The 27,279-nt window shown below is 58.3% G+C and overlaps 2 protein-coding genes across 7 annotated transcripts; one reads left to right on the top strand and one right to left on the bottom strand.

Moving 5' to 3' along the window:
- The first annotated feature begins 6,439 nt into the window (after positions 1 to 6,439).
- GIGYF1 (GRB10 interacting GYF protein 1) lies at positions 6,440 to 21,413 on the top strand. Of its 6 annotated transcripts, none has more exons than XM_082712818.1 (29): positions 6,440 to 6,659; positions 9,695 to 9,824; positions 10,714 to 10,931; positions 11,856 to 12,007; positions 12,094 to 12,152; positions 12,252 to 12,364; positions 12,459 to 12,588; positions 12,698 to 12,793; positions 12,941 to 13,052; positions 13,157 to 13,265; positions 13,632 to 13,672; positions 13,861 to 14,031; positions 14,252 to 14,505; positions 14,634 to 14,742; positions 15,202 to 15,339; positions 15,517 to 15,614; positions 15,823 to 15,994; positions 16,114 to 16,280; positions 16,424 to 16,509; positions 16,600 to 16,716; positions 16,802 to 16,902; positions 17,052 to 17,134; positions 17,245 to 17,388; positions 17,480 to 17,707; positions 17,978 to 18,162; positions 18,269 to 18,429; positions 18,538 to 18,701; positions 18,787 to 18,916; positions 19,011 to 21,413. In XM_082712818.1, the coding sequence occupies exons 6-29, from the start codon at positions 12,330 to 12,332 to the stop codon at positions 19,061 to 19,063; spliced, it is 3,084 nt and encodes a 1,027-aa protein (XP_082568944.1). In that variant the 5' UTR covers positions 6,440 to 6,659; positions 9,695 to 9,824; positions 10,714 to 10,931; positions 11,856 to 12,007; positions 12,094 to 12,152; positions 12,252 to 12,329; the 3' UTR covers positions 19,064 to 21,413. The 6 variants fall into 6 exon arrangements, with proteins under 6 accessions (XP_082568944.1, XP_082568940.1, XP_082568939.1 ...); XM_082712817.1 differs by having other exon boundaries at positions 6,441 to 6,659; positions 17,975 to 18,162; XM_082712816.1 differs by having other exon boundaries at positions 6,441 to 6,659; positions 16,409 to 16,509.
- Positions 21,414 to 21,745: 332 nt separating this feature from the next.
- GNB2 (G protein subunit beta 2) lies at positions 21,746 to 27,253 on the bottom strand. Its single transcript, XM_082712918.1, has 10 exons — positions 26,843 to 27,253; positions 24,394 to 24,539; positions 24,151 to 24,189; positions 23,927 to 24,033; positions 23,476 to 23,539; positions 23,230 to 23,392; positions 23,066 to 23,132; positions 22,602 to 22,803; positions 22,297 to 22,513; positions 21,746 to 22,221 (listed from the first exon to the last, which is right to left on the bottom strand). Exons 2-10 carry the CDS (start codon positions 24,448 to 24,450, stop codon positions 22,115 to 22,117), a joined length of 1,023 nt encoding a protein of 340 aa, XP_082569044.1. The 5' UTR covers positions 24,451 to 24,539; positions 26,843 to 27,253; the 3' UTR covers positions 21,746 to 22,114.
- Between the last annotated feature and the right edge of the window lie 26 nt (positions 27,254 to 27,279).

Here is a 27,279-nt window from a genome sequence, read left to right as displayed (position 1 = left end):
ATGAGTTTCGCAAGTTTAACAGGATACAAGATTAACATATAAAAATCTACCGTATTTATATGTATTGTCAATAAACAACTGGAAACCAAAATTTAAAATACAATACAGGGGTGCCTGGGTGGCTCAGTGGGTTAAAACCTCTGCCTTCAGCTCAGGTCATGATCTCAGGGTCCTGGGATCGAGCCCTGCATCAGGCTCTCTCTGCTCTGCAGGGAGCCTGCTTCCTCCTCTCTCCCTGCCTGCCTCTCTGCCTACTTGTGATCTCTGTCAAATAAATAAAAATTTTAAAAAAATCTTAAAAAAAACCAATACAATTTACAATGGGGGATATACAGGGGTTGAGGAGGGAAGTAGGAGGGAGAAGTATTTAGGTGTATGTCGGACAAAACATGTATAGGATCTGTATGCTAAAATCTACGAAACCCTGATGAAGAACTCAAGTACGATCTAAAGTAATGGAGAGATGTCCATATCCATGTACTGGAAGACTGAACATAGTAAAGATACCAGTTCTTTCCAAACTGAACTCTAGGTTTAAGGCAATTCCTTTGAAATTCCCAGGAAAAATCTTTGCAGTTATAGACAACTTTATCATTGTAAAGTTAATATGGAAGGGCAAGGAAAGTTAAAGAAATTTTGAAAAAGTTGGATTTGCACTACCTGATTTTAAGACTTACTACTACATAAACACACTGTGGAGACAGTGTTGTATCTCCCAAGGGATAGACACACAAATCAATAAATTGGAATAAAGAACCCAGAAATAGAGTCACACAAATATAGCTAGACAAAGGTGCAAAAGCAGTTGAAAGGGGAAGGAATAAGTCTTTTCACCAAGGTGCTCAAACAATTTGATAAAAAGGCAAAGATTTGAACTTTAGCCCTATGCCAAAAAATTAGCACAAAATGGATCATAGGTCTAAAAAATGTAAGATTATGAAAATTTTAGAAGAAAATAAAGGAAAAAATCTTCATGAACATAGGGTTAGGTGAAGAGTTCTTAAGACAACATGAAAAGCACAATCTATTAGAAGAAAATTTATATTTTATCAATTGTATCTCAAGGTGGCAAAAAGGGGAAAAATAAAAAAGCTTTCACGCTGTGAAAGACCATATTCAGAGAATGAAGAGAAGCCATAGACAGGGAGAAAATATTTGCAAATTTATTATCAGACAAAGGACTTGTATCCAGAATAGAACTCTCTGAACTCAAGAGAGAAAGCAAAAAACCCGATTAGAAAATGGGTAAGTCTTGAACAAACACTTTGGCAAAAAGGGTGTAAGGATGGCACATAAGCATGTAAGAGAGTCAACATTGTTTGCCATTAAGGAAATGCAAATTAAAACCGTGATGAGGTGCCACCACATGACTAGTAGAATGTCTATAAGAAACAGTCTTGACTTAATGATACCAAGAGAATGCAGGGGAACTCAATGTTTCACACACTGCCTGTGGGTGATGTTAAGTGGTCCAGCCACTCTGGAAAATAGTTCGGCAGTTTCTTCTAAAATTAACCAACATTACATACACTCAACATACAACCCAGTAAAAGCACTCAAAGGCATTTAAAACGTATTCATGGGGCACCTGGGTGACTCAGTCGTTAAGTGTCTGCCATTGGCTCTGGTCATGGTCCAAGGGTCCTGGGATTGAGCCCTGGGTCGGGCTCCTTGGTCAGCGGGGAGTCTGCTTCTCCCTCTCCCTCTTCCTCTCCCTCTGTTGCTCCCCCTGCTTGTGTTCCCTCTCTGTCAAATAAATAAATAAAATCTTAAAACACACACACAAACACACACACACATTCATGAATGTCTGTAGCAGTTTTATTTGTACTAGCCCTGAACTGGAAACACCCCAGGTGTCTTTTGATGGGTAAATGGTTAAACAGAATGGCACATCCATACCAAGGAAAAGTCCTCAGCAATAAAAGGTGCATCAAGAAGACTTGATAGGGGCGCCTGGATGGCTCAGTGGGTTAAGCCTTTGCCTTCGACTCAGGTCATGATCTCAGGGTCCTGGGATCAAGCCCCGCATCAGGCTCTCTGCTCAGCAGGGATCCTGCTTCCCACTCTTTCTCTGCCTGCCTCTCTGCCTACTTGTGATCTCTCTTTCTGTTAAATAAATAAATAAAATCTTAAAAAAAAAGAAGAAGAAGACCTGATAGGCTATTGGAGTACCAGTTATGTCACAGGATACCGAGCTGAGCAGCTCACAGTTACGTGTGGACAGCCAACAAGATGAGCAAAATAGTGTGCCCAGAGCTAAACGGGCAGCATGTACCGGATTTGGTGGAGCCCCAAGGAGGAACAGTCAATATGACCTTGGGGAGATCTAAGGTTTCCCAAAGGAAGCAGTGGCTAAGGTGAGACAGGAATGTCTAGCAGTGGGGCTCAAGTCTGTGCAGTCCCTCCTGGTACAATCGAGAGGTCTGGAAGGACTGAGTCCTGTGAGCTGAGGAAGAAAGAAGGAACCAGCAAAGGACTCAGAAGGAGTCTTAGGTAGGTAAGGAGGTAGGAGGAAACCCAGGGAGTATGGTGTCCTGGAAACTCGATGAAGAAAGCATTTCCTGGAGGAGGGAGTGACCAGCTGTGACAGACACCACAGACAGGCCACATAAGATAACGGACCAGCGGATTCAGCAACATGCAGGTCATTGATGACTTGACAAGCTGTTAGGTTTGGTAGACCAAAAACTTGGCTCATGGCAGAAAGTAACTCTTGCAATAAATTCATGTTGAGGCCCATTTTGTCTAGTAATTAACAATAAACACACAGTCTATGAGCTATTACTCCAGGGGCTTCTGGGTGGCTCAGTTGGTTAAGTGTCTGCCTTTGGCACAGGTCATGATCCTGGGGTGCTGGGTTGGAGCCCCATGTGGGGCTTCCTGCTCAGTGGGGAGTTGCCTCTTCCTCTTCCTCTCCCTCTGCCCCTCTTCCCCTGCTTGTGTTCTCTCTCTGTTGCAAATAAATAATTTTTTTAAATTTAAAAAAAAAATTTTTTTTTAAGAGAAAGAGATGGCAGGACCCAGGGTGAGAGGGAGAGGGAGAAGCAGATTCCTTGCTGAGCAGGGACCCCAGTGGGGCTCAGATCCAGGAACCCTATGATGATGATCTGAGCTGAAGGCAGATACTTAACTGAGCTACCCAGGTGCCCCAATAAACAAATTCTTTAAAAAAATTTACAAAAGGGGTGCCTGGGTGGCTCAGTGGGTTAAAGCCTCTGCCTTTGGCTCAGGTCATGATCTCAGGGTCCTGGGATCCAGCCCCACATCGGGGCTCTCTGCTCTGCAGGGAGCCGGCTTCCTCCTCTCTCTCTGCCTGCCTCTCTGCCTACTTGTGATCTCTCTCTCTGTCAAATAAATAAAATCTTAAAAAAAAAAATTTTTTTTTCAAAAAAAACCGATCACTCCTTTACTCAGTATATGTGTCTTTTCATGAGATCTGAAATATGTTCTCTAAACTTTGACATCCAGATGAATATAAAGGTTCATGATTTAGGTGGGTGAAGTCAGGCACTATAATAAACTGATTTGACATTAAGAGGGCCTTAATCTTTTTGCATTTCATTGAAGACAAATACCACAGAGGATTCTGCCATTAGGAAAAAAAGGCAGAGCTTGGCCATTTAGACTTGAGACCTCCCTTTCACCTCCATTAATCACCTAACCAGTTTCTTTTAGTAGTTCAAGAACGTGCCTATTTATTTATATTTTACTTATTTAAGGGCGAGCAACAGAGATAGTGACAGAGATAGAGAATGCGCCCAAGCAGGGGGGGCAGCATTCTGAGGGAAAAACAGACTCCCCAGCTGAGCAGGGAGCCATACACGGGACTCGATCCCAGGATCCCGGGGACCATGACCTGAGCTGAAGACAGATACTTAACTGACTGAGCCATCCAGGTGCCCCCAAAACATGCCAATTTAAAGCAACAAAGACCAAGACATTTTACAGCCTAACACCTGAATAAACAAAAATATTTTAGGTCTACATGATTTTTTGGTAATTCTCTTTTTCATTTTGTATGGGAGATGCACAGTTCTGATTTCAGTTTCCATTCTCAAAGAGGGCACTGAACAGATTTACCTTCCACAGTGTCTTCAGCAACAGGGGAGCTGCAACATGTTTCCCAGTTTTACAATTGGGGGAGATTACCTGGCCAGGGTCACAAATTGGAACATAAGGAACCCTCGGTGATCAGTCTTTTTTCTTTTATTATTATTATTTTATTTATTTGACAGGATGAGAGAAATCACAAGTAGGCAGGCAGAGGGAAAGGAGGAAGCAGGCTCCCCCGTTGAGCAGAGAGCCCAATGGGGGACTCGCGATCCCAGGATCCCGAGATCATGACCTGAGTCAGAGGCAGAGGCTGATCAGGCGCCCCTGATCACTCCAATCTTGTACCCTGGAGTCCAGCATGTGCTCCTTGCCACCTACTAGTGGGTGCTATGGTGGCATTCAAAGCCCTCAGCTGAATTTCCACTTCCTTTCTTATCCAGCTAGCAATCCACGAACTCTTCTCCAATCAGTTGGATTGCGGCTACTGTAAAGCAGACCCATGCTTTTCCTACACCTACCCAAATGCCTTCCGTGTAGCTCAGCATAGGCCCCCATCGTCTCCTACAGACAGCATTCCGCAGAGGTCTCCCCGCTTCTCCTATACCATTTGTCCACCAAAATTTGCAATCTGGCATTTGATAATTAACAATTGAAACATGCTAAAACCTTACTCATTCAGAGATTAGCTAGGCTGCTTGGGAACTTGAATCGCCTAGGACACAATCTAGAAAAGTTAAAAAACAAACAAAAAGCAGCAACAAGTTTTTGAGTAACAAAAAACTGTCCTACATTTATGAACTTTAGGTGAAGAATTCTCACTCAAGCCTGGGTTCTATTGATACATTTTTATTTATTTATTTATAAAATATTAGGCATACTCATTTTTTAAAAAAAGATTTTATTTATTTGACACACAGAGAGAAATCACAAGCAGGCAGAGAGGCAGGTAGAGAGAGAGGGGGAAAGCAGGCTCCCTGCCGAGCAGAGAGCCCGATGCAGGACTCAATCCCAGAACCCTGAGATCATGACCTGAGCGGAAGGCAGAGGCTTAACCCACTGAGCCACCCAGGCACCCTATTGATACATTTTTATACAGTGTTAGCAATCTATTACTGTCCACCCTGCTGGAACCAGAAGCCCCTGTCAGCTAACATTTGTGGAGCCCTTGCCCTGTGCCAAGTACTATGTTAAATGTTTTACCATACATTCAAGAGACGGAAGAGATTATTTTCAAGGCCACAGGTAGTAATGAATGAAACCTGCACGGGAACCCTTGCTTTAAACAACTGCCATCTTCCAGCAAACAGTGAGACTGGTAGCATTAAGATAGAAATCCTGACTGCAGGAATGTGAAGGGAACTGGGTGTGTGTGTGGGGGGGGGGACACAGACACTAAAACTGCAAGTGCCTAGAAGCCTGGGGAACACTAGGTGCAGGAACAAAGGGCCTTCTGGTAGCTACTGAGGTCTGTGCTCCAATATGGCACAACCCAAGGGACTCCAGTTCCCAGTCTGACTTTACCTTTCCCGGTCCTGAGAAGGATTACATTGTGTTTGCTAACAGCTGTTTTAGGAAGCTGGAAAGTGAGGTATACATTCTGGAATAACTATCCCCAACCCCCATCCCGCAAAAAAAGGTGGAAATACACAGAGGAAAAAAATAACAACTTTGATCCTAAAAAGTTTAGGGATTTTAAAAAAGTCTTTCTTGAAACGCCCCTTTTTAAACAAAGAAGGTGCCAATCTACTTACATTTGCATAATAATTTATCTCTTTTAACAGCCTTTCATATTCACCTATTTTAATTCAGCACTTGGGGAAGGGAGAGGAGTGGAGATGCGGGGTGGGGTGGGGCGGAGAACAGCATTAACACCTGACTCTCCCCCGTCGGGGTCTAGAAATTAGTCGGTGGCGGAGCCGGACGGAATGGGTCTCAGCAGCCAGGGCTGCCTCGGACAGTTTCCAAATCATTAGTTTCTCACTTATTTCACATATCCCAGGACGTCTGATAAATGCAGCTCTGGATTTTATGTTATCTCCTTCAACCCAGGCGGGCTTCCTGGAGGAAGCCGACTGGCAAGGAAAGCCCTGAGATGCCACCTGCGGCGGTCTCCGTCGCGACGGTCGCATGTCACGTGCCGCGAAAGAGACGGGGGGCAGCCGGGGAGCGCCCCGGGGGGGGGAACCTCCTCCCGACCCCCCTGGCCAGCTGCAGGCCCTGCGTCACGTGACGAGCCAGGCCTCAGGTCACCTGCCGGGGGGTGGGGGCGGTCGGGGGCGGCGGGCGTCCGGGCTCCCCACTGGGCAGGCGGGGCGGGCGCGAGGCCGTGCGGGTCGCTGGGGACCGGAGCGGCGGAGGGGGCGGCCGCGGCGGCGGCGGCGGCAGCAGCGGCGGCGGCGGAGGGGGCGGCCCCGCGGCCGCGTCACGTGGTGCGAGGCGGGCAGCCATCTTGCTACAAACACAAACAGAGAGGAGCGGCCGCCGCGGGAGCGCCAGCGCCCCCTCCCCCGCCGCCGCTGCCGCTGCCGTCGCCGCCGCCGCCCCCTGGCCCGCCGCACGCGCCGCCAACGCCCCGGCACCGGAGCCTCGCGCCGCCCGCCGCGGTAAGCGCTCGGCGGCCCTGCGGACCCCGGCCCGCCGCCGGGCCCGGGGCAGGCCCGCCCCCGACGCCGAGGCGGCCGCGCCGAGCCTGCGAGAGTCAGAGCGAGAGCGCGGGCCGCCGGCACGGACCCTCCCGCGTCTCTGCCCAGGCCGCCGCCGCCGCCGCCGCCCGGTGCGTCCGCCCTCCCGCCGGCCCCTCCCCGGCGCGGCCCCGAGGGAGGCCGGCCCCCTCCGGGTGGGCGGCCGCCGTCGCCCCTCGCCCCGCGCACCTGGCGCCCCCTCCCTGAAGGGCACGCTGTCCTCCCGGGCGGCCCGCCTCCTTCCCACCCCCGCGCTCCTAACGGTCGCCCTCCGGCCCCTCGGCAGCCCTGCCCGGCCCCCTCCCGTCCACCCGCATCCTCAGGCGGGCCCGCCCGGGGGCCCCCCGACCCTAATGCCCGGCACTCCCGGGAGACTTCCCCAGTGTGTCTCTGGGCTCTTGTCGGAATTAGCTGGGCCCTGCGGGTCTTGGAAGTCCAGGCGTTCCATGACTTTGGCCAACGTGGAAGCCTTGCCTCTTCACCGAAGCACCTCCGCTGGGTCTTCAGCTAAATTTCCTTTCGACGGGCGACATTAGTGCTTGGTCATTGGGGTCTCCTTCCTCCTTGTTGCCCGGCCGTTTCTAACACCTTAGTCTTTTCCTGTCTCCAGGCCAGGCTCTTCCCAGCCCAGCGCCTCTGATGCAGCAGCTCCCCGGCCACGGCCCCTCACACTTTGCACCCCCCCTCCCCAAGTTAACTTGAAAGACACCCTCATCTTGCATTTCTTACCCAGTCATTACCACAATTCCCAGTAAGCTTCCTGGTCTGGTCTTTCATAGGGCTCCAGCCCTGGGAGATGCTAAGTCTATTGCCGGCCTCTTATTTCTTCCTCCACTCACCCCAGGCTCACTCCCCTCTCGCTTCTTACTGCTGCTTAGCCAGAACGCACCCTGCAGACCTCCTCTCTCCACTGTCCCTCCCAGCTGACAATGCCAGTTGTACCTTGGCGCCCCCCAACCCCCGGTCTCTTCATCCCAAGCCCCATGGATACCAACAGGCTGGTTCCTTTGCCACTCCTGATGTGGAAGTTTGCCCTCCGGATCGCTCCCCTGTACTTTTTTCCCTGTGCAGTCCCAGACCACCAATCCCTCACCCAGCTCCAGTTTTATTTCCTAGTTGTAGGTCTTCTGTGTAATGGGGAAGGGCTGAAACAAATCTGGGCTTGGTGTTGCTGCCATGGCCCGAGGACCAGAAGCCGGAAGGGTCCCATATGGTGATGACAGTCAAGTGAGTTGTGTTCCTAGACCTCTAGCCTGCCTTTTTTTTAGCCAGTGGACAAGTTAGTTTTGTGATCTGATGAATCCAGGGACCGCTGTGTGCCCTTGTGTGTGGTTGGAGTTGGGAATAGAAAAAGCAGCCCCACTTCGGAACAGAGAAAGGGAAGAGAGAGAGGTTGCTATGTGAAAGATTTTTTAAAAAATTCTAAGGAGAAATTTAAAGTGGCTTAAAACTACCCCTTCTCCAGTCTCAAATAGTGTCTAGGAACATGGGGTCCCCTGTGGGGGCAGCTGCATCCTCCCTCCCTTGTTTTCCCTGGCTGGGTCCCAAGACTGGGCAAGTAGGCAGAAGGGATCAAGTGAGGTAAAGTGTGAAAGCGCTTTGAAAACTTAACCAGTAGACACGCCAACGGGTGTTACTTCTCGTGATGGCTCAGAGAAGTAGAGAGCTGTGCTAACTGACCAGGCGGGGGGTACACGGTTGTACCCCTTCCTAAGCCTGGAGAATCTTTCTATCCTGAGAAAGGGCGGAGTCCTCTCCCAACAGGGTCGGAACTGGGCGGTTTGCTGGTTGCTCAGATGTTGGGGAATTTGGGACTCCACTTCTGTCAATAGTGGTACCTCTTTGTGCCAAGGCACATTGCTCTGGAATGGGGCTAATTTTAGGGGTGATGGAATGAGGAAATAACGTTAACTTAGCATGTCCTAGGACTGCCTATTCTTCGCATCTTTTTCTTCTGAGAGTTCTGAACCCCAGAGAACAGGCTTCCCTCCTGTTCTGCCAGCCTGTTCTGAGCACGCTGGAGCAGTATGTGTCCTCTCGTCTCAACTCCAGCAGGGGGCAGCCTTTTAATAGCAATAATTCCAATGCCAGGAGAAGGAGCTTTTACAGAGGCAGTACTGAGGCCTGAGAAGGAAGACAGGGCAGGCAGGGACAGAGGGAGCTCGAGTAGGGAGGTGAGGCAGAGAGAAGGTAGGACCACAGGGTGGCAGGTAAGCTGGAAGGAGTCTGAGGAAATCCTTAGAAGAGGAAGCCCGGAAAGGGTGCTGTGCCCAGTGCTGTCTGCTCCCTGTCCCGGCCAGGGACCCAAACAGTTGGCTTTGAGAGTTTGTGGTCGAGAAACTTAGCAGAACGTTTTAAATCTCTTCTTGAGGATTTCCCTCCTGGCAGGATTTCAGCTGTCTGTCATGGGATCGTGTAATTAGGAAACGGTTTCCTTGCTTGGTCTTCAGCGGGGAGACCGACCTCGAATCGGTTGCTCTCTCGTCTTCGTTCTTCCCAAACAGCAAGGAGGCTTTACCGGTGCTGGTGATGCGGCGGAAGGGCCCTCAACCTTGGCAGTGTGTTGCTGTGTTGGGCCAGCTGCCGCCCTCTGTGTTCTGGCCAGTGTAGCAGCGTGCCCACCCTTCGCCTGTTAGACGCCAGTAGCACCTTCCGGCCATGCCCACCAAAGCCACCTGCAGATACTGCCACGTGTCCCCTGGGGAGCACAGCCCCTCTCCCCCATTGAGAACCCCTGGCTTGGAGGAAACCTGGAGAAGACTCCCTCGGGTCTGCAGGGCTGGGCACCGTGGGGCGGCTCGGGAGCTGCTTGGCCCCACTTTCCGCAGTTTGGGGAGCGGCCGGCGGCCATCAGCTGCCAGGACTTGGTGGCGAGGCTTACCTGGAGATGCGACTTTTTTTTCTCCAGCTGCCCCTCGGCTTCCTCTACCCTGACTGCCTTTTCCTTGCTTCCGCAGTTGCCCTGCTTCTCACACCGGGAGCCACTCCTCCTCGGTTTGCTCCTTCCAGCCGGGACGGAAAGGCGAAGGCCAGGAGCGGAGAGAGTCCAGGAGAGCTGCCGTGGCCACTCCCTGGAAGGGAGGGAGGGTGAGTGGTCCCCTGTCCCCGGAGCAGCCTTCCACAGCCACAGGGCTCTTCTGTCCCCCATCTTCCCCTTGAAGAAGTGGCTCTTCTGGAATGAGCTGCAAGAAGCTCAGAACAGTCTTTCCTGAGGTTTGCTTGAAGGGATATGGGGTGTTTTCCTTCGGGTGAGGAAGACTTAGATATGCAGTAGCTATTCCCCAATTTTTTTTTTTTTTTCCTAAACCTTTTTTTAAATGGTGGTTAAATATACCATTTAATTGAGTTTTCAGCCGAGTTTCTGAGTGTCCAGCTCTGTGAGGTCAAGTTTGTTCGCGTTGTGCAGCGGTCACCGCGGTCAGGCTCTGGAGCGGCTTCATTTGCCTCCTTCAGGCCAAAACTCAGCACCCATTTCACTGAGCAGCTCCCGGCTCTCCTCACCCGCCCCAGCCCCGGCCCGGTCATTCTCTTTGTTTCTAAACTGGATTCTTCAGGAATCGCTCATGAGAGGAGCCCTGTGGTATTTTTCTTTTGTGACTTCGTGGTTTCCTGTCGCATAATGTCTTCAAGGTTGATTGATGGGTCGAATGAAGCAGGGGTGTTAGCATGGGAAGAATGAACCCCGCTCTGTCGTCCGGGAGGCCTGCCTTAGTCCAGTGAAAGGGAGATGCAGCAGATGAGTCTCCTGACGGCCACCTATGCTATGGGGTTGTCCGTCCCCAGCAGTGGCCACTTGGGACTGCTTTGAAGCAAAGTCCGCACTGGGGGAGGTCCCCCGTTCCAGATGCTCTCCAGAGCCGCATTTCCTGCTGGGATTCTGGGACCGGGTCCTGCCTCTGTCGGGGCATTTTCCTGCATCGTTCCGTGTGCAGCTGTAAGTGAGAGTGGGAAGAATCCGCTCCTCCTTTCTTGCCAGAGTTGTGTGGAGTCGTGGACTTGATGGAAACCGTGGAGGCCCTGGGGTCCAGCCTACCCACCAGCCAGTGAGGGAAGCCCCCGTGCAGCTCCCTGAGACCTTGCCCACCTGTCCTCGCTTGGAACCGCCAGGGATGAGCTGCCTCCTCAGAGCCGTTCCTTAGAGGGACAGATCACTGCCACTGCCACTGCTTCTATCGACCTCATTTCTACTTTATGGTAAGGGGAGCTCTTTCTTAGTTTATAGCATAAGAATCTTCCTTTCTCGGGGGCACCTGGGTGGCTCAGTGGGTTTAGCCTCTGCCTTTGGCCCAGGTTATGATCTCAGGGTCCTGGGACTGAGCCCCGCATCTGGCTCTCTATTTAGCTGGAAGCCTGATTCTCTCTCTCCCTCTGTGCCTGTCTCTCTGCCTGCTTATGATCTCTCTCTCTGTCGAATAAATAAAATATTTAGAAAAAGAAAAAAAAAAGAGCCTTCCCATCTTGGTTCTTAGTAGTTGTGACGGGCTCTTCCTGAATTGTGGGAAGGGTCTGGGTGTTGATTGCTGTTGGGTAAACCAGCCCGACCGAGGCGGTCACTGGCCAGACTTACCTGCCCTCAGCCTTCCGCGTGCCCTGTCTTTGGCCTTGGAATAGGGTCTCCCCGCCATCACTCCTCTTCTTCTGGCTTTCCTCCCGACATTAAATCCCTGGATTCTAGCCACCAAACAAGCAGTCCTGAGTTCTTTCAGAAGGGAAATAGGTTTGCTCCCAAACTTGATTTGTAAATTTTTTTTCATAACTGATGTTTTTTGTCTTTCGAATATCTGGCTTCTGATGGGTTTTTGGTTTGCTGGCTTGTTTGTGTTTTGTTCTTGTGTTGAGCGTGCCCGCATGCCTCCACCAGCCCTTTCCCGAATGCCGCGCCGCGCAGGGAGGGTGCTGAGTCCCGTGTCTCGCTCAGCTCTGCTGAGGGAGTTGACTGCTCTTGAGGCCTAATGTGGGGGACAGAGGAGGAGCTGGGGCTGTAGTTCTCTGCGCTGGACAGCTTGAAGTTTCCAGCATCAGTAGATCTCCCCATTAAGCAGGACGGAGGGCCAGAAGTGGGGGGCCCATCTGGCCCATTGGTTTAACGCCAGCTCTGTTTCCTCACCTTTGGGTAAGGATCTTTCCCGGATGTGAAGCTCCCTCCTCGGGCGCCACTGCAGTCAGATCATCATCCTGTAGCTTGGGGACCTTGGTTCATTCCAGCATTGGCCCCTGCCTGAGGAGAGCCCGGCCCGGCCCTACCTGCTTCCTGTGGGCAAGGCTGCCAAGTGAGTCTGGGGCGGAGGGAGGCGACCTCTGAAGGCTGCCAAAGCCGGAAGGGGCTCTAGCCGCCCTCGCCCCTCCTCTCTGTCAGGTCTTCCCTCCTCGTGACAGTTCGCGTAACTCATGGTGTGTGGCACGTGGCTGGCTTAGGTGAGTCCTTTCAGAGTCCGTGTGGGAGTCTGTAGTTGATTCTGTCGTGGTGCTCCGCGTGTGCGGTCTCTCAGGCCTAGTGTCCTTGTGCCTCCGCAGGTGTTTGGAGAGTGAACGTGCCAGGTCCCCGCTCCTCCCTTCAGCCTCTCTGACCTCGAGGACACGCCCACCTCCATAATGGCAGCAGAGACCCTCAATTTTGGGCCTGAGTGGTGAGTTCGGCACGCTGTGGATGGTCTGGAGAAGCCAGAAAAAATAGGGTTGCTCAGACTCCTGTCTCTTTCCTTCCCTGTGTTCCTTTCGTAGGTTGAGAGCGCTTTCCAGTGGTGGCAGCGTGGCTTCCCCGCCCCCCTCCCCCGCCATGCCCAAGTACAAGCTGGCCGACTACCGCTACGGGCGAGAGGAGATGCTGGCGCTCTACGTCAAGGAGAACAAGGTGCGGGGAGACGGGTGGGGGGCGTGTGGCCCAGCTGCCTGATTGGTCTGAGCGGGTGGAGAGGGCCTGGGAGCCGGTGGGATCCCAGCTCTCCTGTCCCCGCTGACAGGTGCCGGATGAGCTGCAGGACAGGGAGTTTGCTGCGGTGCTACAGGAGGAGCCGCTGCAGCCGCTGGCGCTGGAGCCGCTGACCGAGGAGGAGCAGGTGGGGCGGGGCCGGGGCGGGGCCGGGCGCTGGGTCTTCCCCTGCAGAGGGGCCTCCGGAGCTGGAGCTGGGGAGGTAGGCGGTGGGGCTTGGGGTGAGGGGGGCGGGTGTCTGGGTCCTCACTCCCACCCCTGGCTCCCTCCTCAGAGAAACTTCTCCCTGTCAGTGAACAGTGTGGCTGTGCTGAGGCTGATGGGGAAAGGGGCTGGTCCCCCCCTAGGTGGCACCTCCCGTGGCAGGGGCAGCACTCGGAGCCGAGGTAGAGGGGGGTTCTGGGGGTGGGCCGGGGGGTGCTGCCTGTGGTTTGAGGGTGCAGAGAGGTGGTCCGGCAGGTTTCCCACATGTATCTCGTCTCTTCTCCAGGCCGAGGCCGTGGTGACAGTTGCTTTTACCAAAGAAGCATTGAAGAAGGCGATGGGGCCTTTGGCCGAAACCCCCGGGAGATCCAGCGTAGCCAGAGTTGGGATGACAGGTGCTGGCAGCATAGTGGCAGAGCCGAGGGAAGCCCTGTGGCTCGGGTCTCTGTTGTTAGAGGGCAGCCGGAGACCCTCCAAATAAGCCCTGGTCACAGAGTTTCCTCTTGGCCTCAGACTGGCTCCCTGCGGCCCTTTCGTCTTCCTTCTGATTCTCTTGGTACCTGTTTATCCCGTGACCTTTTCCTGTGTGCCCTCCTACGCTCCCTCCCAAGCCTGACATTTCTCTAGGACACCCCCCCCCCCAACGCCCTCCCTCTTCCCACCCCTCTGGGGGCAGAACGGACAGAGGGTTCCGAGGTGCCGCACGTGCAAGGGCTGGGTGGAGTCTGTCCTGTCCTGACCAACACCTTTTCCTTCTGCAGAGGCGAGAGAAGGTTTGAGAAGTCGGCCAGGAGGGATGGAGGTATGGAGAGCGGCGATAGCCTGGTCCTAAAGGTCATTGAGAGGTGTGGGGGGGGGGGGACTTAAGTGGGTGGTGTCAGTAGAGGGTGTCTTCCTGAGGGAGGCGGAGGGGACAGGAGGGCCTGGAGCTGGGCTCCTCCCGGGACCGTGGCTGCCGTTGCGCTGACTGTGTCTTCCCCCACCCCCAAGCACGATCCGGGTTTGAGGAGGGAGGGGCTGGCCCGAGGAAGGAGCATGCCCGCTCGGATAGCGAGAACTGGCGTTCTCTTCGGGAGGAGCAAGAGGAGGAGGAGGAGGGCAGTTGGAGACTCGGGGCAGGACCCCGGCGAGACGGCGACCGCTGGCGCTCAGCCAGCCCTGGTGAGGTTGGGGCCGGATGTGTGTCGTGGGGTCAGAGGGTGACAGAGCCTTCATGTGAGGGTGGGCTCCTGCGGCCGGGGGCAGGGACAGGAGGGGTTGTGGAGTGGGGTGCGTGGGAGGGCAGACCTGGAGATGCCTCTGGTTCCCGGGCTGGAGGGGAGGTCCTGGTGGGCGGCTTGACCGGGATCCTGACCTTCCTTCTCTGTCTTTCCCTGCCCAGATGGCGGCCCCCGCTCTGCTGGCTGGCGGGAACACGGGGACCGGCGTCGCAAGTTTGAGTTTGATTTGCGAGGGGACCGAGGAGGGTGTGGTGAAGAGGAAGGGCGGGCTGGGGGGGGCAGCGCTCACCTGCGGAGGTGCCGGGCGCCCGACGGCTTCGAGGAAGACAAGGACGGGCTCCCGGAGTGGTGCCTGGATGACGAGGACGAAGAGATGGGCACTTTTGACGCCTCGGGGGCCTTCCTGCCTCTCAAGGTACTGGAGGAGACGCAGGGAAGGGTGCCACGGGAGGGCGGCGGGGCCTGCCCCGGCGGGGGCCTCTCACTCCCACCCGTTCATCCCCTGCCTCTTGCTCCCCCACCGTGTCCCCTAACACTGTGCAGAAGGGCCCTAAGGAGCCCATTCCTGAGGAGCAGGAGCTTGACTTCCAGGGCCTGGAGGAAGAGGAGGAAGAGCCTCCCGAAGGGCTAGATGAGGGGGGGCCTGAGGCAGGTGAGCCTGCGGGGTGGGGTGGGGAGGAGGGAGAGCGCCTTGAGCCAGGCCAGGTGGGCAGAGGGGCCCTGAGCAGGTGTGGCTGGCTGGGGGGGGGGGGGGGGGACACGGAGCAGGCCCGTGCCTGGCCCGTGCCTGAAAGGCGGGGAGGCAGTTCATAGTCCCGCGTCATCAAGGTGATCCATGCAAATCCTTTGGAGAATCTGAAGAATGCGGCTTTAGTAGGTCTGGGGGCTCTGGGCTGTGACGTGGACACGTGTACGGTGTGTCCAGTGTTGCGAGACGGAGTTTGTGGTACTGATTTGCTGGGTGTTAGAGGAGTTGAGCAAAGTTAGGTGGGTGGATTCGAGGTTCGGAGATCTAGGTTTGGGCCACGAATGGGGGGGTTTGTGTCAGGTCATTTTTTAAGGCCTTTCGGCCCTTTGGTTTTGAATTCTGGTAATTACCTGTGTCTTTCAGGAGGAAAGGAGCTAACCCCACTACCTCCTCAGGAGGAGAAGTCTAGTTCCCCCTCCCCACTGCCCACCTTGGGCCCACTCTGGGGGGCTAATGGGGAAGGGGATGACGCCGCAGACAAGGACCTGCCAGCAGCTGAAGGTAGCGGAGTGGGGCATGGGGGGACACTCCTCTTCCTTGTGGTGGGATGGAGGTACCTGAGGCATCTTGGGAGGAAGGAGTAGAACTGGAGTCCCACTTTCCTGGTGAGGGTGCATAGGGAAGCCTCTCCTCCTCTTCTCTGGACCCCGCCCCCCATTCCACTGTCTTTGCTTCTAGATGATGTGAGGGGACTGCCGCTGAGTCCTGGGGTAGGCTCACCGTCTGGCCCACCTGGAGATCTGGAGGATGATGAAGGCCTGAAACACCTGCAGCAGGTGTGAGGGACCTCAAGGCTCTGGGCATCCCGCCGCACGGGGACGGAGAGCCATCGTTGTGTCTGTCCCTGCCCTGTCCCATGCTTTCCCCATCTGATCCTCCGCATTGTAACCTGACCTCCCGACCCCACCCCGATCTTGGCTGCAGCCCATCCTCATGCTGCGGGGATTGGGCTGTTGAGCCTTAACTCTCTCCTCTGTCTCCCAGGAGGCGGAGAAGCTGGTGGCCTCCCTGCAGGACAGCTCCCTGGAGGAGGAGCAGTTCACGGCCGCCATGCAGGCCCAGGGCCTGCGCCACTCAGCGGCTGCCACTGCCCTCCCCCTCAGCCATGGTGCCGCCCGGAAGTGGTTCTACAAGGACCCCCAGGGGGAGATCCAAGGTGCCCGTGGGGAGTAGGAGCCATGCAGGAGGGGCTGCTGGGGCAGGGGACACTGACATTCTCGTTCAGGGCTTCTCTGGCACGGCTCTCTGGCCAATGTCGTCCTTCCCTTGGTCCAGGCCCCTTCACAACACAGGAGATGGCAGAGTGGTTCCAGGCGGGCTATTTTTCCATGGCGCTGCTTGTGAAGCGGGGCTGCGATGAGGGCTTCCAGCCCCTGGGTGAGGTGATCAAGATGTGGGGTCGCGTGCCCTTTGCCCCAGGACCCTCGCCACCCCCACTGCTGGTAAGCACGGCCCCCTTGGCGAGGAGTGGGGAGGGGAAGCAGGAGCGGGGCTGGGGCCGGACGGATGGCAGCAGGGGTGCGGAGGGAGAGGAGGTCAGAGCCACAGGCGCGCTCTGGCCCTCACCCAGGGCAACATGGACCAGGAGCGGCTGAAGAAGCAGCAGGAGATGGCCGCCGCAGCCTTGTACCAGCAGCTGCAGCACCAGCAGTTCCTGCAACTGGTTGGCAGGTACGGGGCACCCAGGAGGCCCTGGCGGCTGGGTCGGGCCGGGCCGGGCCGGGTGGCCTTCGCCCCTGACGCCCGTCCCCATGTTGGCAGCCGGCAGCTCCCGCAGTGCGCGCTCCGGGAGAAGGCGGCTCTGGGGGACCTGAGTCCACCACAGCAGCAGCAGCTCGCGGCGTTCCTGCAGCAGCTCCAAGCTCTCAAACCGCCCAGGTTCGTGGGCCGGGGTCTTGTCAGGGGGAGCAGGGCAGCCCCAAGAGGAACTCGGAGTTCTGAGAATGGCGGCTTTTCTCCTCAGAGGCGGGGACCAGAACCTGCTCCCGACCATGAACCGGTCCTTGTCGGTGCCGGATTCGGGCCCCCTCTGGGACATACATACCTCAGCCTCATCACAGTCAGGTGTGTGGCCTGCTTGTTCCTGCCCCAAGTCCCTGGGTGAGCGGGGGCTGGGGGAGGAGGTGACAGACACGGTGTCTGCTCGAGCCCTCCGGCCACTCCAGCCCAGCCGAGCCTGAGCTGCCTCCCGCCACCGCCCTTGCCTCCTGCAGGCGGTGAGGCCAGTCTTTGGGACATACCAATTAACTCTTCGACTCAGGGTCCAATTCTAGAACAACTCCAGCTGCAACACAAAGTGAGTGGGTTGCCTGGGGCTGCGGTCCTCGCGTGGCGGGGGTCGGGCTGAGGCAGGGAAGGCCAGGGGGGCCCCCCGGGTCTGCCGTCTGAGCTCGTTGGCTGTGCCAGTTCCAAGAGCGCAGAGAAGTGGAGCTCAGGGCGAAGCGGGAGGAGGAGGAGCGCAAGCGGCGGGAGGAGAAGCGGCGGCAGCAGCAGCAGCAGGAGGAGCAGAAGCGGCGGCAGGAGGAGGAGGAGCTGTTTCGCCGCAAGCAGGTGCGTGCCCGGCTGCGCCTGCCCGCGCCGGTGTTCGCCCGCCCGGGCCCAGGGCCAGGCCGCTGGCCCTCACCGCGCTGCTCTGGTCCAGGTGCGGCAGCAGGAGCTCCTGCTGAAGCTGCTCCAGCAGCAGCAGGCGGTGGCCGCTGTCCCCGTGCCGCCGGCGCCCAGCTCCCCGCCCCCGCTGTGGGCCGGCCTGGCCAAGCAGGGGCTGTCCATGAAGACGCTGCTCGAGCTGCAGTTGGAGGGCGAGCGGCAGCTGCACAAGCAGCCGGCGCCCCGGGAGCCGTCGCGGGCCCAGGCCCCCAACCACCGCGTGGTGAGCAGGCCGGCCCTTCCCCCGCTGAGCAGCGGTTTGGGAGCCGTGGGGAAAACCTTGCAGTCAGCTCCCAGGGTGACCCGGGGTGGGGGGAGTCGCTTAGCCCCGACTTTTGAGGCTGAGCCCTGGTCCGTATCTGACTCCGAAGCGTTTCTCTTCCGGGCGGCCCTCCCCTCGCCCCACTGGGCCACCTCGGTGAGCCTCCCCGCTTAGTTGTTCTAGAGTGTGTCCCCGGATCGGGGCCGCTCTGATTCTTGCCATCTGTAGCAGCTTGGGGGCCTGAGCTCGGCCCCCCTGAACCAGTGGGTGTCTGAGGCCGGGCCGCTGTGGGGCGGGGCCGACAAGAGCGGGGGCGGCAGCGGCGGCCCGGGGCTCTGGGAGGACTCCCTCAAGAGCGGCGGGAGCCTGGCCCGCAGCCTGGGTTTGAAGAACAGCCGGAGCAGCCCCTCTCTCAGGTGGGTGCCCAGGCCCGCACGCCCCGTCCGGCCTCGGGCCAGGGTTGGAAGGACGGGGCAGGTGTCCCCTCATTTCCTGGCTCTCGTTCCTCCCCGGCCCACACAGTGACTCGTACAGCCACCTGTCGGGTCGGCCCGTGCGCAAAAAGACGGAGGAGGAAGAGAAGCTGCTGAAGCTGCTGCAGGGCATCCCCAGGCCCCAGGACGGCTTCACCCAGTGGTGCGAGCAGATGCTGCACACGCTGAGCACCACGGGCAGCCTGGATGGTACAGGCCACAGCGCCGGGGCCGGGCGGGGCCGGGCGGGGCCGGGCGGGGCCGGGGCTTCCGGGCCTGTGCCGGGCGGACCCTGACAGCCCCCCTCCTGCCCCTCAGTGCCCATGGCTGTAGCGATCCTCAAGGAGGTGGAATCCCCCTACGACGTCCACGATTATATCCGTTCCTGCTTGGGGGACACGCTGGAAGCCAAAGAATTTGCCAAACAGTTCCTAGAGCGGAGGGCCAAGCAGAAAGCCAGCCAGCAGCGGCAGCAGCAGCAGGTAAGGCCTCGCGGGCCCCTGGCGGGTCGGGGGAGGCTTCCTCTCCTCTCCCTGCTGACCCGGCCTCCCTCTCTGAGCCTCACAGGAGGCGTGGCTGAGCAGTGGCTCCCTACAGACAGCCTTTCAGACCAACCACAGCACCAAACTCGGCCCTGGGGAGGGCAGCAAGGCCAAGAGGCGGGCGCTGATGCTGCACTCAGATCCTAGCATCTTGGGTGAGTTCGGGGGTGTGGCCACGAAGGTGGCTTTTTACTCAGCAGGGGCCAGGAGCCTGGGGAGAGCTCAAACCCAGCTTCTCCCCGGCTTCAGGGTACTCCCTGCACGGACCTTCTGGTGAGATCGAGAGCGTGGATGACTACTGACCAGCCCGTCCCACCAGCCCCTGGGCTGTAGGCCAGGGGCGGCAGCAGCGGCTTGGACCCTTGGGTCCCCAGCCTGCAGGCTCCCCACAGGGAGCGTAGGAGGAAGCAGGGGCAGGGTCCCCAGCACTTGTTACAAACCACACGATGCACCTTAACTCACCCACCACGAGGCACTTTACAGAATGGGGGGGAAGGGTTTTTGTTTTTTGTTTTTGTTTTGTTTTTGTTTTTGTTTTGTTTTTGTTTTCTCTTGGGGAAAAAAAAAAAACATTTTAAGCAACCCTGAAGAAAACGTTAGGAGAGACAAGAAAAAATTGTTTAAAACTAGACTCTAAGCACCCCTTCCCCCTCTAGGGACAGTGAGGGTGACAATAGAAGGTCCACAGGTTTTTTGGGATTTTTTTGTTCTTTTTGTTTTTTGTTTTTTTTTTTAAGAAAAAGAAAATGAAAAAAAAAAAAAAAGGTTAGGAGATTGAAAGAAAAAACCACACTGTTATTTTGGGGCAGTGGGGACACGGGCCCCACGGACCTGTCCTGCCTGGCCCCCGAGGCTGCACTTACCCTCCCTGCCCCGCATGGTGGGCCATTGGGGTAACTGGAAGCTGGGGTGCCAGCAGTTTGCACAGCGAGGCCCCCTCAGCCCCGCCAGCCGGACCCGCTGTGAACGGCTCCCTTTGTTGCTCTGACTGTGGCAGAGGCGTCCGGGGTTGGGGCCAAAGTAGCCCCTCGGCTTTGCTGCTTTGGGGGAAGAGTTGCACAAATGGGCCGGGCCGCCTCCGCTCTCCGGGCCTCCGTCCTGTGCTGGCTGATGAGGTAGAGGGGAAAGGGCCAGCCAGTGCCAACCTCATCTGGTTGTCAGGGTGGTGGAGGTTCCGCTCTGGCCCTGGTGAGGGGCTTCCCCCACTGCTGCCATTGGGGGGGTGGGCGGCCTGGGCATGAAGCTGAAAGCCTCAGCTCCCTGCCTTGCCACATGAATGTATTCTTCGGGCCACAAGCCCCCGCTGCGCCTTCTGCCTCTACCCTGCGCGAGGTGGGAGTGGAGCAGTGCCTCCAGGAGCTGGAGAGAGAGGCACCACTTCGGGACTGTTCGCTCCTGTGAAAGGGCCTAGGAAGCCGAGGGAGTGGGCAGCGCGGGGCTTCAGGTTGCGGCGTGGGGGCTGTTCGGAGGGAGTTCCCTGCCTGCAGCCAGCTACGTGGGCTGCGGACCACCCAGCTCTGCTCTGACCCCTCCATTGACCAAATGGGAGAGGAGCAAGTGGCCTCTCCCCTTCCCGCTCCCCCGATGCGTTTTTCATGTTGGGTAAGGTGCGGGGGTCCGGAATGGAAGTGTCGTCTCTCCTGGGTCAGGGGTAGGCTGCCCTTCTGTCGCTCACCAACTCTTATTCCCAATCACCTACCTGGGTTTGTCTCCGTTTGTGTTTTCTTTTCTTTTCTTTTTTTTTTTTTTTACGTTTTTCTTTTGGGTTTTTCATTTAACTTCTCCCATTGACCTCATTGCTCAGAGCGCAGTATTAGGGCAGGAGTCTGCCACTGCCTCCCCTCCATGAATGTATTTATCCTTCCTGCCCTGGGGAAATGGGGAGTGGCCTGTTTTCTTTCCCCATCCATCCCCAGAGAGACCACATTTTTGTTTTTGTTTTTGTTTTGTTTTGCACCAAAGTGGCAACTGGGTCAGTGTTGGGGGATAAAGCTGGCCTCGGGGGTGGAGGGGCACCCTCCGCCCGCTTCTCCCTGGTTTCAACAGTGTTAGCGTCCGTGAAAAGACAATATTCTCTCTAAAGCAATAAGGGGGTGATGGGCCAGGGGGAAATGTCTTGCTGCTGCTGGCCCCCCGCTCCCCCCTTCCTCATGCCAGTATTTGGCGGCTAGAGGAGTCGGGGGGATACTGTTGTGACTGAATGTAACCGCCCCCACCCCTGCCGCAGCCAATGCAGGGGAGGGGGGTGACACTCTTCCTTGTCTCTCCCTTCCCCTTCCCCCCAGCTAAAGAGACTTTGAACTTAGGGGGCCCTTGAGCCTGGAGAGGCCTTAACCCTGTGAGGAAGTGTAGGGGGAGCCCTCTCCCACCCCCATCCCCTTCTGAGAGTGGTCAATGTTTACAAGCCCCTGAGCCCCCCAGCCCAGGGGCTCCAACCCCACTGTCGTCCTTCCCCACCCGTCTTCCTGGGTCTTCCTGGGCCCCGGCTGCTCTCCCACCCGCCCTGGGTTGGGGTGGGTGCAGGGGCTGTTGTGTATCCCCTTGTCTGCCCTGGACCCCAAACCTCCCCTACCCCCACCCTGTGTGACTCCCCTCTCTTCTACCTGCCCCTGTAAATACTCCCCTTCCCCCAATAAAACTTGGTGTGTGTTCTCCCCTTCTGCCCTGTGTCTTTTGTTGGGGAAGAGGGTCTTTGGGGAATGAGGCAAGGCTAAGCGCTGGGAACTGAAAGAGCCGTGGCCGGGGACAACTGGTCAGCCAGCCGGACTCAGGGCTGTGTGTCTTTGGGAGCATGCATGGCCCTATTGCGTAGAAGATCCTCCTGCCTGACTTTAGCTGAAAAATTCCTGTGGGAATTTCTCCCTGGTCCCGATTTCTAAGGACCCGTATCCACCCCACCACCCCCACCGCACCCCTGATGCATACACTGGTCTGCCCTGGGAGCAGAGACCGGGAATGAGAAAGACACAAGGGCAGAGACCAGGTACAGAGTTGGAATTGGTTCCTTTATGGAAAAACTGAAAATATAATAAAAATTAAAATAAAACCAGTTTTAAAAAAGCCAGCCCCTGGAGTTTCTACCTCCTGCCTCTGGCCCTCCAGAGGGACGAGGCCCCAACCCCAGGGCAGCAAAAGGATGAGGGCTTTCTGCCCCTCCTCTTCCCCCATTCTATCCCCATCTTTATCTCCACAGTGGGGGCCCCCGGGAGGAACCAAACCTGGGTAGGGGAGCAGGGCAAGGCCCCGTGGCCCGAGGAGGGAGGCTTGGTGTGTACCCAGCCCCAAAGCTCCTGGTCTGTAGTGTGGGCATGGGCAGGGCCCCTCTTGGCCTGGGCCCAGTGGGGCGGTAGCTGTTAGTTCCAGATCTTGAGGAAGGAGTCCCAGGAGCCTGTGGCCACAGCCATGCCATCATCAGTGACCCCAAGGCAGCTCACACGGTTGTCGTGGCCGGCGAGGACACCTGTGAGGGACAACCGTCAGAACCCAGGCTCCCTGGGCCCAACACCCACCCCGCCTCCTGGCACCCGGCACGCACCTGCACGGTCGCCCTTCATGGCGTCCCAGATGTTGCAGTTGAAGTCGTCGTAGCCGGCGAGCAGCAGCCGGCCGCTGCGGGAGAAGGCAACAGAGGTAATGCCGCAGATGATGTTGTCGTGGGAGTACATGAGCAGCTCCTGGTCAGCCCGCAGGTCGAAGAGGCGGCAGGTGGCGTCGTCGGAGCCGGTGGTGAAGGCGTAGCCGTTGGGGAAGAACTGCAGGGCACGGGACCGGAGCGGGATGAGGGTAGAGCAGAGCTGGGAGCCTGGCAGACGGGCCAGCCTGGCTCCACCCGGAACTTACCGCCACGGCATTGATGTCCGACTCGTGGCCGATGAAGGTCTGTCGGCACATGGAATCCCGCACGTCCCACAGCTTGATAGAGGCGTCACAGGCACCAGACACAAAGGTGCGGCCATCGGGGGCCAGTGACAGGGACATCACATCTCCACTGTGCCCAGCAAAACCCACTGTCTGCTGGCCTGTCTCAATGTCCCACAGGGCACTGGAGACATGACGGAAAGAAGGAAGCGATCAGAGAGGGATACAGGGCAACCCCCCGCCACCCCAACCGTGCGAGCCCGGCCCTGAGAGAACGTGCGAGCAGGGGGCACACGGAGCCACCAGGTCACAGGAAAGGGAGGCCAAGTGTTCAGAAGACCCCCTGCTCGCTCCGGGCACACGCTACATACTAAACACCAAGGCAGGGGCACTCCAGGCAGGAAGTATTGGAGAGTCCCGACTACCTAGCCCTGGCAGGGCCTCACCAGGTGGTGTCCCCGGAGCTGGTGATAATTTGGTTGTCATCCAGGAAGCGGCAGCATGACAGGTACCCTGGGGGAAGGGGCTGGTCAGCCGAGGCTCTCAGGGCGGGCGGCACAGCCCCTCCTCCCTGCAACTGCGCCCCGGAGCCCTGCCAGGTCCCTCTCACCGGTATGGCCAGGCAGCTCCCGGCTGACCCGGACATTGCCCTCGCGGGTCTTGAGGCTGTAGATGGAGCAGATGTTGTCTAGCCCTCCGCAGGCCACAAAGTTCCCTGAGGGCGCATAGGCACAGGTCATGACCCAGGAGGAGCGCAGAGGGATGGCATGGACCTGGAGAGAAGGGGCAGTGCCAGGGGTTGGAGCCAGCCAGGGCCTGCGGCCCCCCGACATCTGGCCTCAGGCCCCACCTCTACCTTGTTGGTGGTATAGCTGTCCCAAATGATGAGCTTCCCGTCCTGGGAGGCGCTGACCAGCAGCCTATTGAAAAGTGACAGGGGAGAGGCAGAGGGGTCAGGGTGGGAAGCTCCCTCTGGAGACAGGACACCGAGGCCCTCTGCAGCAGCAGACCTGCTGACCCCAGCAGCGGCCAGGAAGTTCCTGCCAGTGTGCTCCTGCTTCCCACCCCCTGGGGCTGTCTGGGAGTCACTGTCTTCCCAAACACGCTCAACAACACACAGGCATGCCGCTCATCTCGCCAGATCCGCCAGGTTGCAACCCCTGCCCCAGTCGGCCTGCTACAAACTCAGCCCAGGGCAAACACACCCCTCAGCACACGGCCCCAAACACACACACACACACACACACACACACACACACACACCTCAGCACACGGCTCCAACCACCCCCCCCACCCCACACACACACCTTGAGTCTGTCCCCCAGTGCATGGCATAGATTTTTGCCAGGTGCCCACGGAGGGTCCTCCGTGTTCTCATCTGGATTCTTCCCACTGGGTCCAGCCCAGCTGTGATCTGGAGGTAGAGGCAGAAAGCGCTCAGAAGGGTTCAGGCAGCAGGGCCCACCAAGCAGGGTGCCTCTGACCCTCGCTCCTGCCCCAAACCCCAGGTTCAGCCCTGGATTCATCTCACCTGGGTCAATGTTGAATCCCCACATGCTTTTCGGGCATCCTGAAAGAGATGGCAGAGCCCCTCAGAGGCAGGAGAAGAGGGGGAGGAGGAGGCAGGGGAAGGGGTGACAGACGAGTGGAGGAGAGGAGACAGAGACTAGGGTGGCGGCAGACACAAGAATCCACCCCCCACCACCACCCCGGTCCATTTAGGCCACCTGGCCCTGGCGGCTCAGCCTCCCCAGCCCCGCGGTCAGGCCCTCACCCGGATCTGGTTCCGGAGCTGCTCAGCCTCCTGTCTCAGTTGCTCCAGCTCACTCATGGCGCCGGGCCCGTGGGGCGGGGTTGGGGGCGGCTGGGGGCCGCGGGACGGGGGCTGGGGGAGACAGCTCCTCGCCGCTGGCCCGAGGCCTGGGGGATGCAGGGCTGACGTCAGGCCCAAGGCCGCCGGGGAAGGGGGAAAAGGCGGGGTTGAAGAGCGGCCCGGAAGGGGTAAGTGCCGGTGGGGCTGGGGGGAGGGGACAGCAGCGGCGGCCGCGGTCGGCCAGGCAGAATCTGGGTCTTTGGCACAGGAGGGATGTTGCCCAGGAAGAGGTGACTTCCCCAATCTTCCTCCCGCCCCCCGGAAACGGAGCGGGAAGTGCAAGAGGAAGCGCAGGGGAAACCCCTCCCTCGGACAGCAGCCCGGGCGGGACACCCGCGGCAGGAACTGAAGGGGGGACGACGGGGGGGAGGGGAGGGGGCGGGGAGAGTCCCTTGGAAAACAGACCTGGCGTCCGCCCGGGCCCGCACAGGCACCGCCCTCCTAGCACCTAATTTTAAAAGGGGCGGTGCCTCTTTAAATTCACCCCCACACGCCGCACACCCTCCACACACACCCCCAGCTTCGACTGGGGTGGGGGAGAGACCAGAGGGGGAAGCTGGGCTGTTCGTGGGGTTGCCTAGGCAACCGTCACCCGGACTGAGAGCACCTCATTGGTGAAGTGCCCCCACCCTAGCCCTGTTGCCAAGGCAACCGCATCCACGGCAGAGACCTGTAGGGTGGGTGACCCCACCCCCGGCCCCATCGCCCCCGCCCGACCCAGCCTCCCGCCCCAACCCAGAACCAGCCGGGGTGGCTGTTTACAGGATTTGGGAAAGCCGATTGGCACTAATAGGTTCGGGACGGCTCACCCCGGATAATCCCTGGGCCGGCTGCGCCCCATTAGCCGCCCCTGGCGGGCGGAGGGAAGGGTGGCGGGGAAGGCAGCCCCAAGCCGCTGCTCCCTCCAGCGCCGAGGCCGCCTGTCCCAGCGCGCCCGCAGAAAGCCCGTGGGAGCCGCTCTCGAGTAATTAGTGCTCCGAGGAGAGGTCCCCAGCCCCGAGGCGCGGAGCTGCTCTCTCCCAGACGCGAGCCGGCGGGCGGGCTGGCGGCCCCAAGCGGCCCGGCCCTGCGCCCTCGGCACCCCACGAGCCCAGCCTCCGGGCTCCGCGCCGGGGCCCCAGGGGCCCGGCCGGCTCCGCTCCAGGGCCCGCAGTCCTGCCCCCTTCTCCGGACACCTGTGTGATCTAGCCGTGCACGCTGCACTCTGTCGACCCAGACGTCCCCCACCCAGCTCCCACTTCCCCCAGGCCTTGGGCGTTCCTCTTCCCCACTGACATTTCCCCTCTTGCCAGTTCAGCTTTCTACGCTAGCGCCGGGGGATGCCCCTCCAAAAAAGCGGGGAGCCTGTTGCGGTGGGGGGCAAAGTCTCCCATTCCGCGTCCTCAGTTCCGGACAAAGCCCCTTCCTTCCAGCTGCCGGCAGCCCAGACCGAGCGGCAACGCCAGAGGCCAGGCGCAGAAGGAAACAGGCCGGGAGGAAGCCGCCGGGGGCGGGGGCGACGCTTCCAGCCCTCAGTCCCCATCACCCTCCAAGGACCCCTCGGCGGCCCCCGGAACCTGGGCATACAGCAGCCGGGGCCCCAAGGAAAAATGGGGGTGCCACCGCCTCCGCAGGTCTGGCTGGGCGAAGGGGAGGGGACATGGGAGGGTCCCCGATCTGGCAGCTGGAAGGCGCGGGCCGGTGCCTCGCTGCGAAGCGCAGTGGGCCTGGCCCTCCGGCCCCCACGACCTCCATTTTGCCCAAAAGAAAGCTAGACGTGGGATAAGGGCGTCCAGGAGCTGGGTTTGGGGTTAGGGCTAGTAGAGGGAACAGGGAGCCGAGGTCTCCGGTCTAGGGTAACGCGGGCAGAAAACACGTACAGAACCCAGATCGAGGGAAGGGTGGAGGCTAAGGGAAGGGTGGCCTCGCGGCCTTGCCTGCCTCTCTGAGGATTCTGGAGTTTTGCAAGGCGAACGCCGGCATGGGTGCAAAATGGGAGGACACGAGGGGTGCTACCCAGGGGCAAACGGGAGGGTGGTGATGGGGGAGAAGGGGGCGGGACGGGGCCTAAAGGAAGCCCGGAATTCGGCCCCCCAACTTCTCAAGGAGCAAGAGGCAGGAGAGGCTGGGATGGGGTCTGGGGTGAGGCAAAATGCCCGACGGTGCGGGGAGCGCGCGCATTGTTGGGGCTGAGGGTCCCCCCAGTTCCCCTTCCGGGTTTGGGAGCGACGGAGCCAGAGGAAGGGAGGGGAGGTCTGGGGCGCTACGTCCGCTCCCAAGAGGCTAGACCGGGGCGACACAAGGAAGAGAGGTTCCCCCACGGGAATTTGGGGCTGGGGGAGAAGAGGACTTCTTTTGTCAGCGGAAGTACCTGTGGCGGTGGGATTCTGCGAAGGGTCGCTCGAGGAGCGCGGGAGGTCCTGTCTTCCTCCGCGGCGGAGGCGGCAGCGGCGGCGACGCGGATGGATTTCCTCAGTCACCCCAACTCAACCGTCCAGCACTGCTCTCCCCAGAGCGGAGGGATCCCGCCCGCCAGTGACGCGGCCGTCGCCGCCGCGCCCAGGGCCCGGCTGGGCGAGACCAACTCCTTAGTTGGGGGGAGGCCGGAAGGCAAAAGACCCCTTAAGGGGCCAGGATTGACTCCGTCACAACAAAGATACTACACCAAATTACTTCGACGCAAAAAGGACCAAAACGAATGCTTTGCTTCCCGAAAAGGAGCAAGACACCCCCCCCTCCGGGACTGACGGAAGTGGTACCGACATCGGGGAGGGGGGGGAGAAACCCGCTCGCTGGTCACGTGACCCA

This window comes from Mustela nivalis, assembly GCF_964662115.1.
Source record: "Mustela nivalis genome assembly, chromosome: 19".
Taxonomy (NCBI): Eukaryota; Metazoa; Chordata; class Mammalia; order Carnivora; family Mustelidae; genus Mustela; species Mustela nivalis.
This window is presented reverse-complemented; position numbering and strand designations above follow the sequence as displayed.

Excerpts from the sequence above, each read along its gene's own strand:
- GIGYF1 (XM_082712813.1), top strand. The coding sequence starts at position 12,330 with ATGGCAGCAGAGACCCTCAATTTTGGGCCTGAGTG. Across the intron at positions 15,995-16,113 it reads CCCCCAGGGGGAGATCCAAG|GCCCCTTCACAACACAGGAG; the intron begins GTGCCCGTGGGG and ends CCCTTGGTCCAG. Across the intron at positions 18,917-19,010 it reads CTCAGATCCTAGCATCTTGG|GGTACTCCCTGCACGGACCT; the intron begins GTGAGTTCGGGG and ends CCCCGGCTTCAG.
- GNB2 (XM_082712918.1), bottom strand. The coding sequence starts at position 24,450 with ATGAGTGAGCTGGAGCAACTGAGACAGGAGGCTGAGCAGCTCCGGAAC. Across the intron at positions 24,034-24,150 it reads GGGATTCAACATTGACCCAG|ATCACAGCTGGGCTGGACCC; the intron begins GTGAGATGAATC and ends CTCTACCTCCAG. Across the intron at positions 23,393-23,475 it reads ACAGCTATACCACCAACAAG|GTCCATGCCATCCCTCTGCG; the intron begins GTAGAGGTGGGG and ends CCTTCTCTCCAG.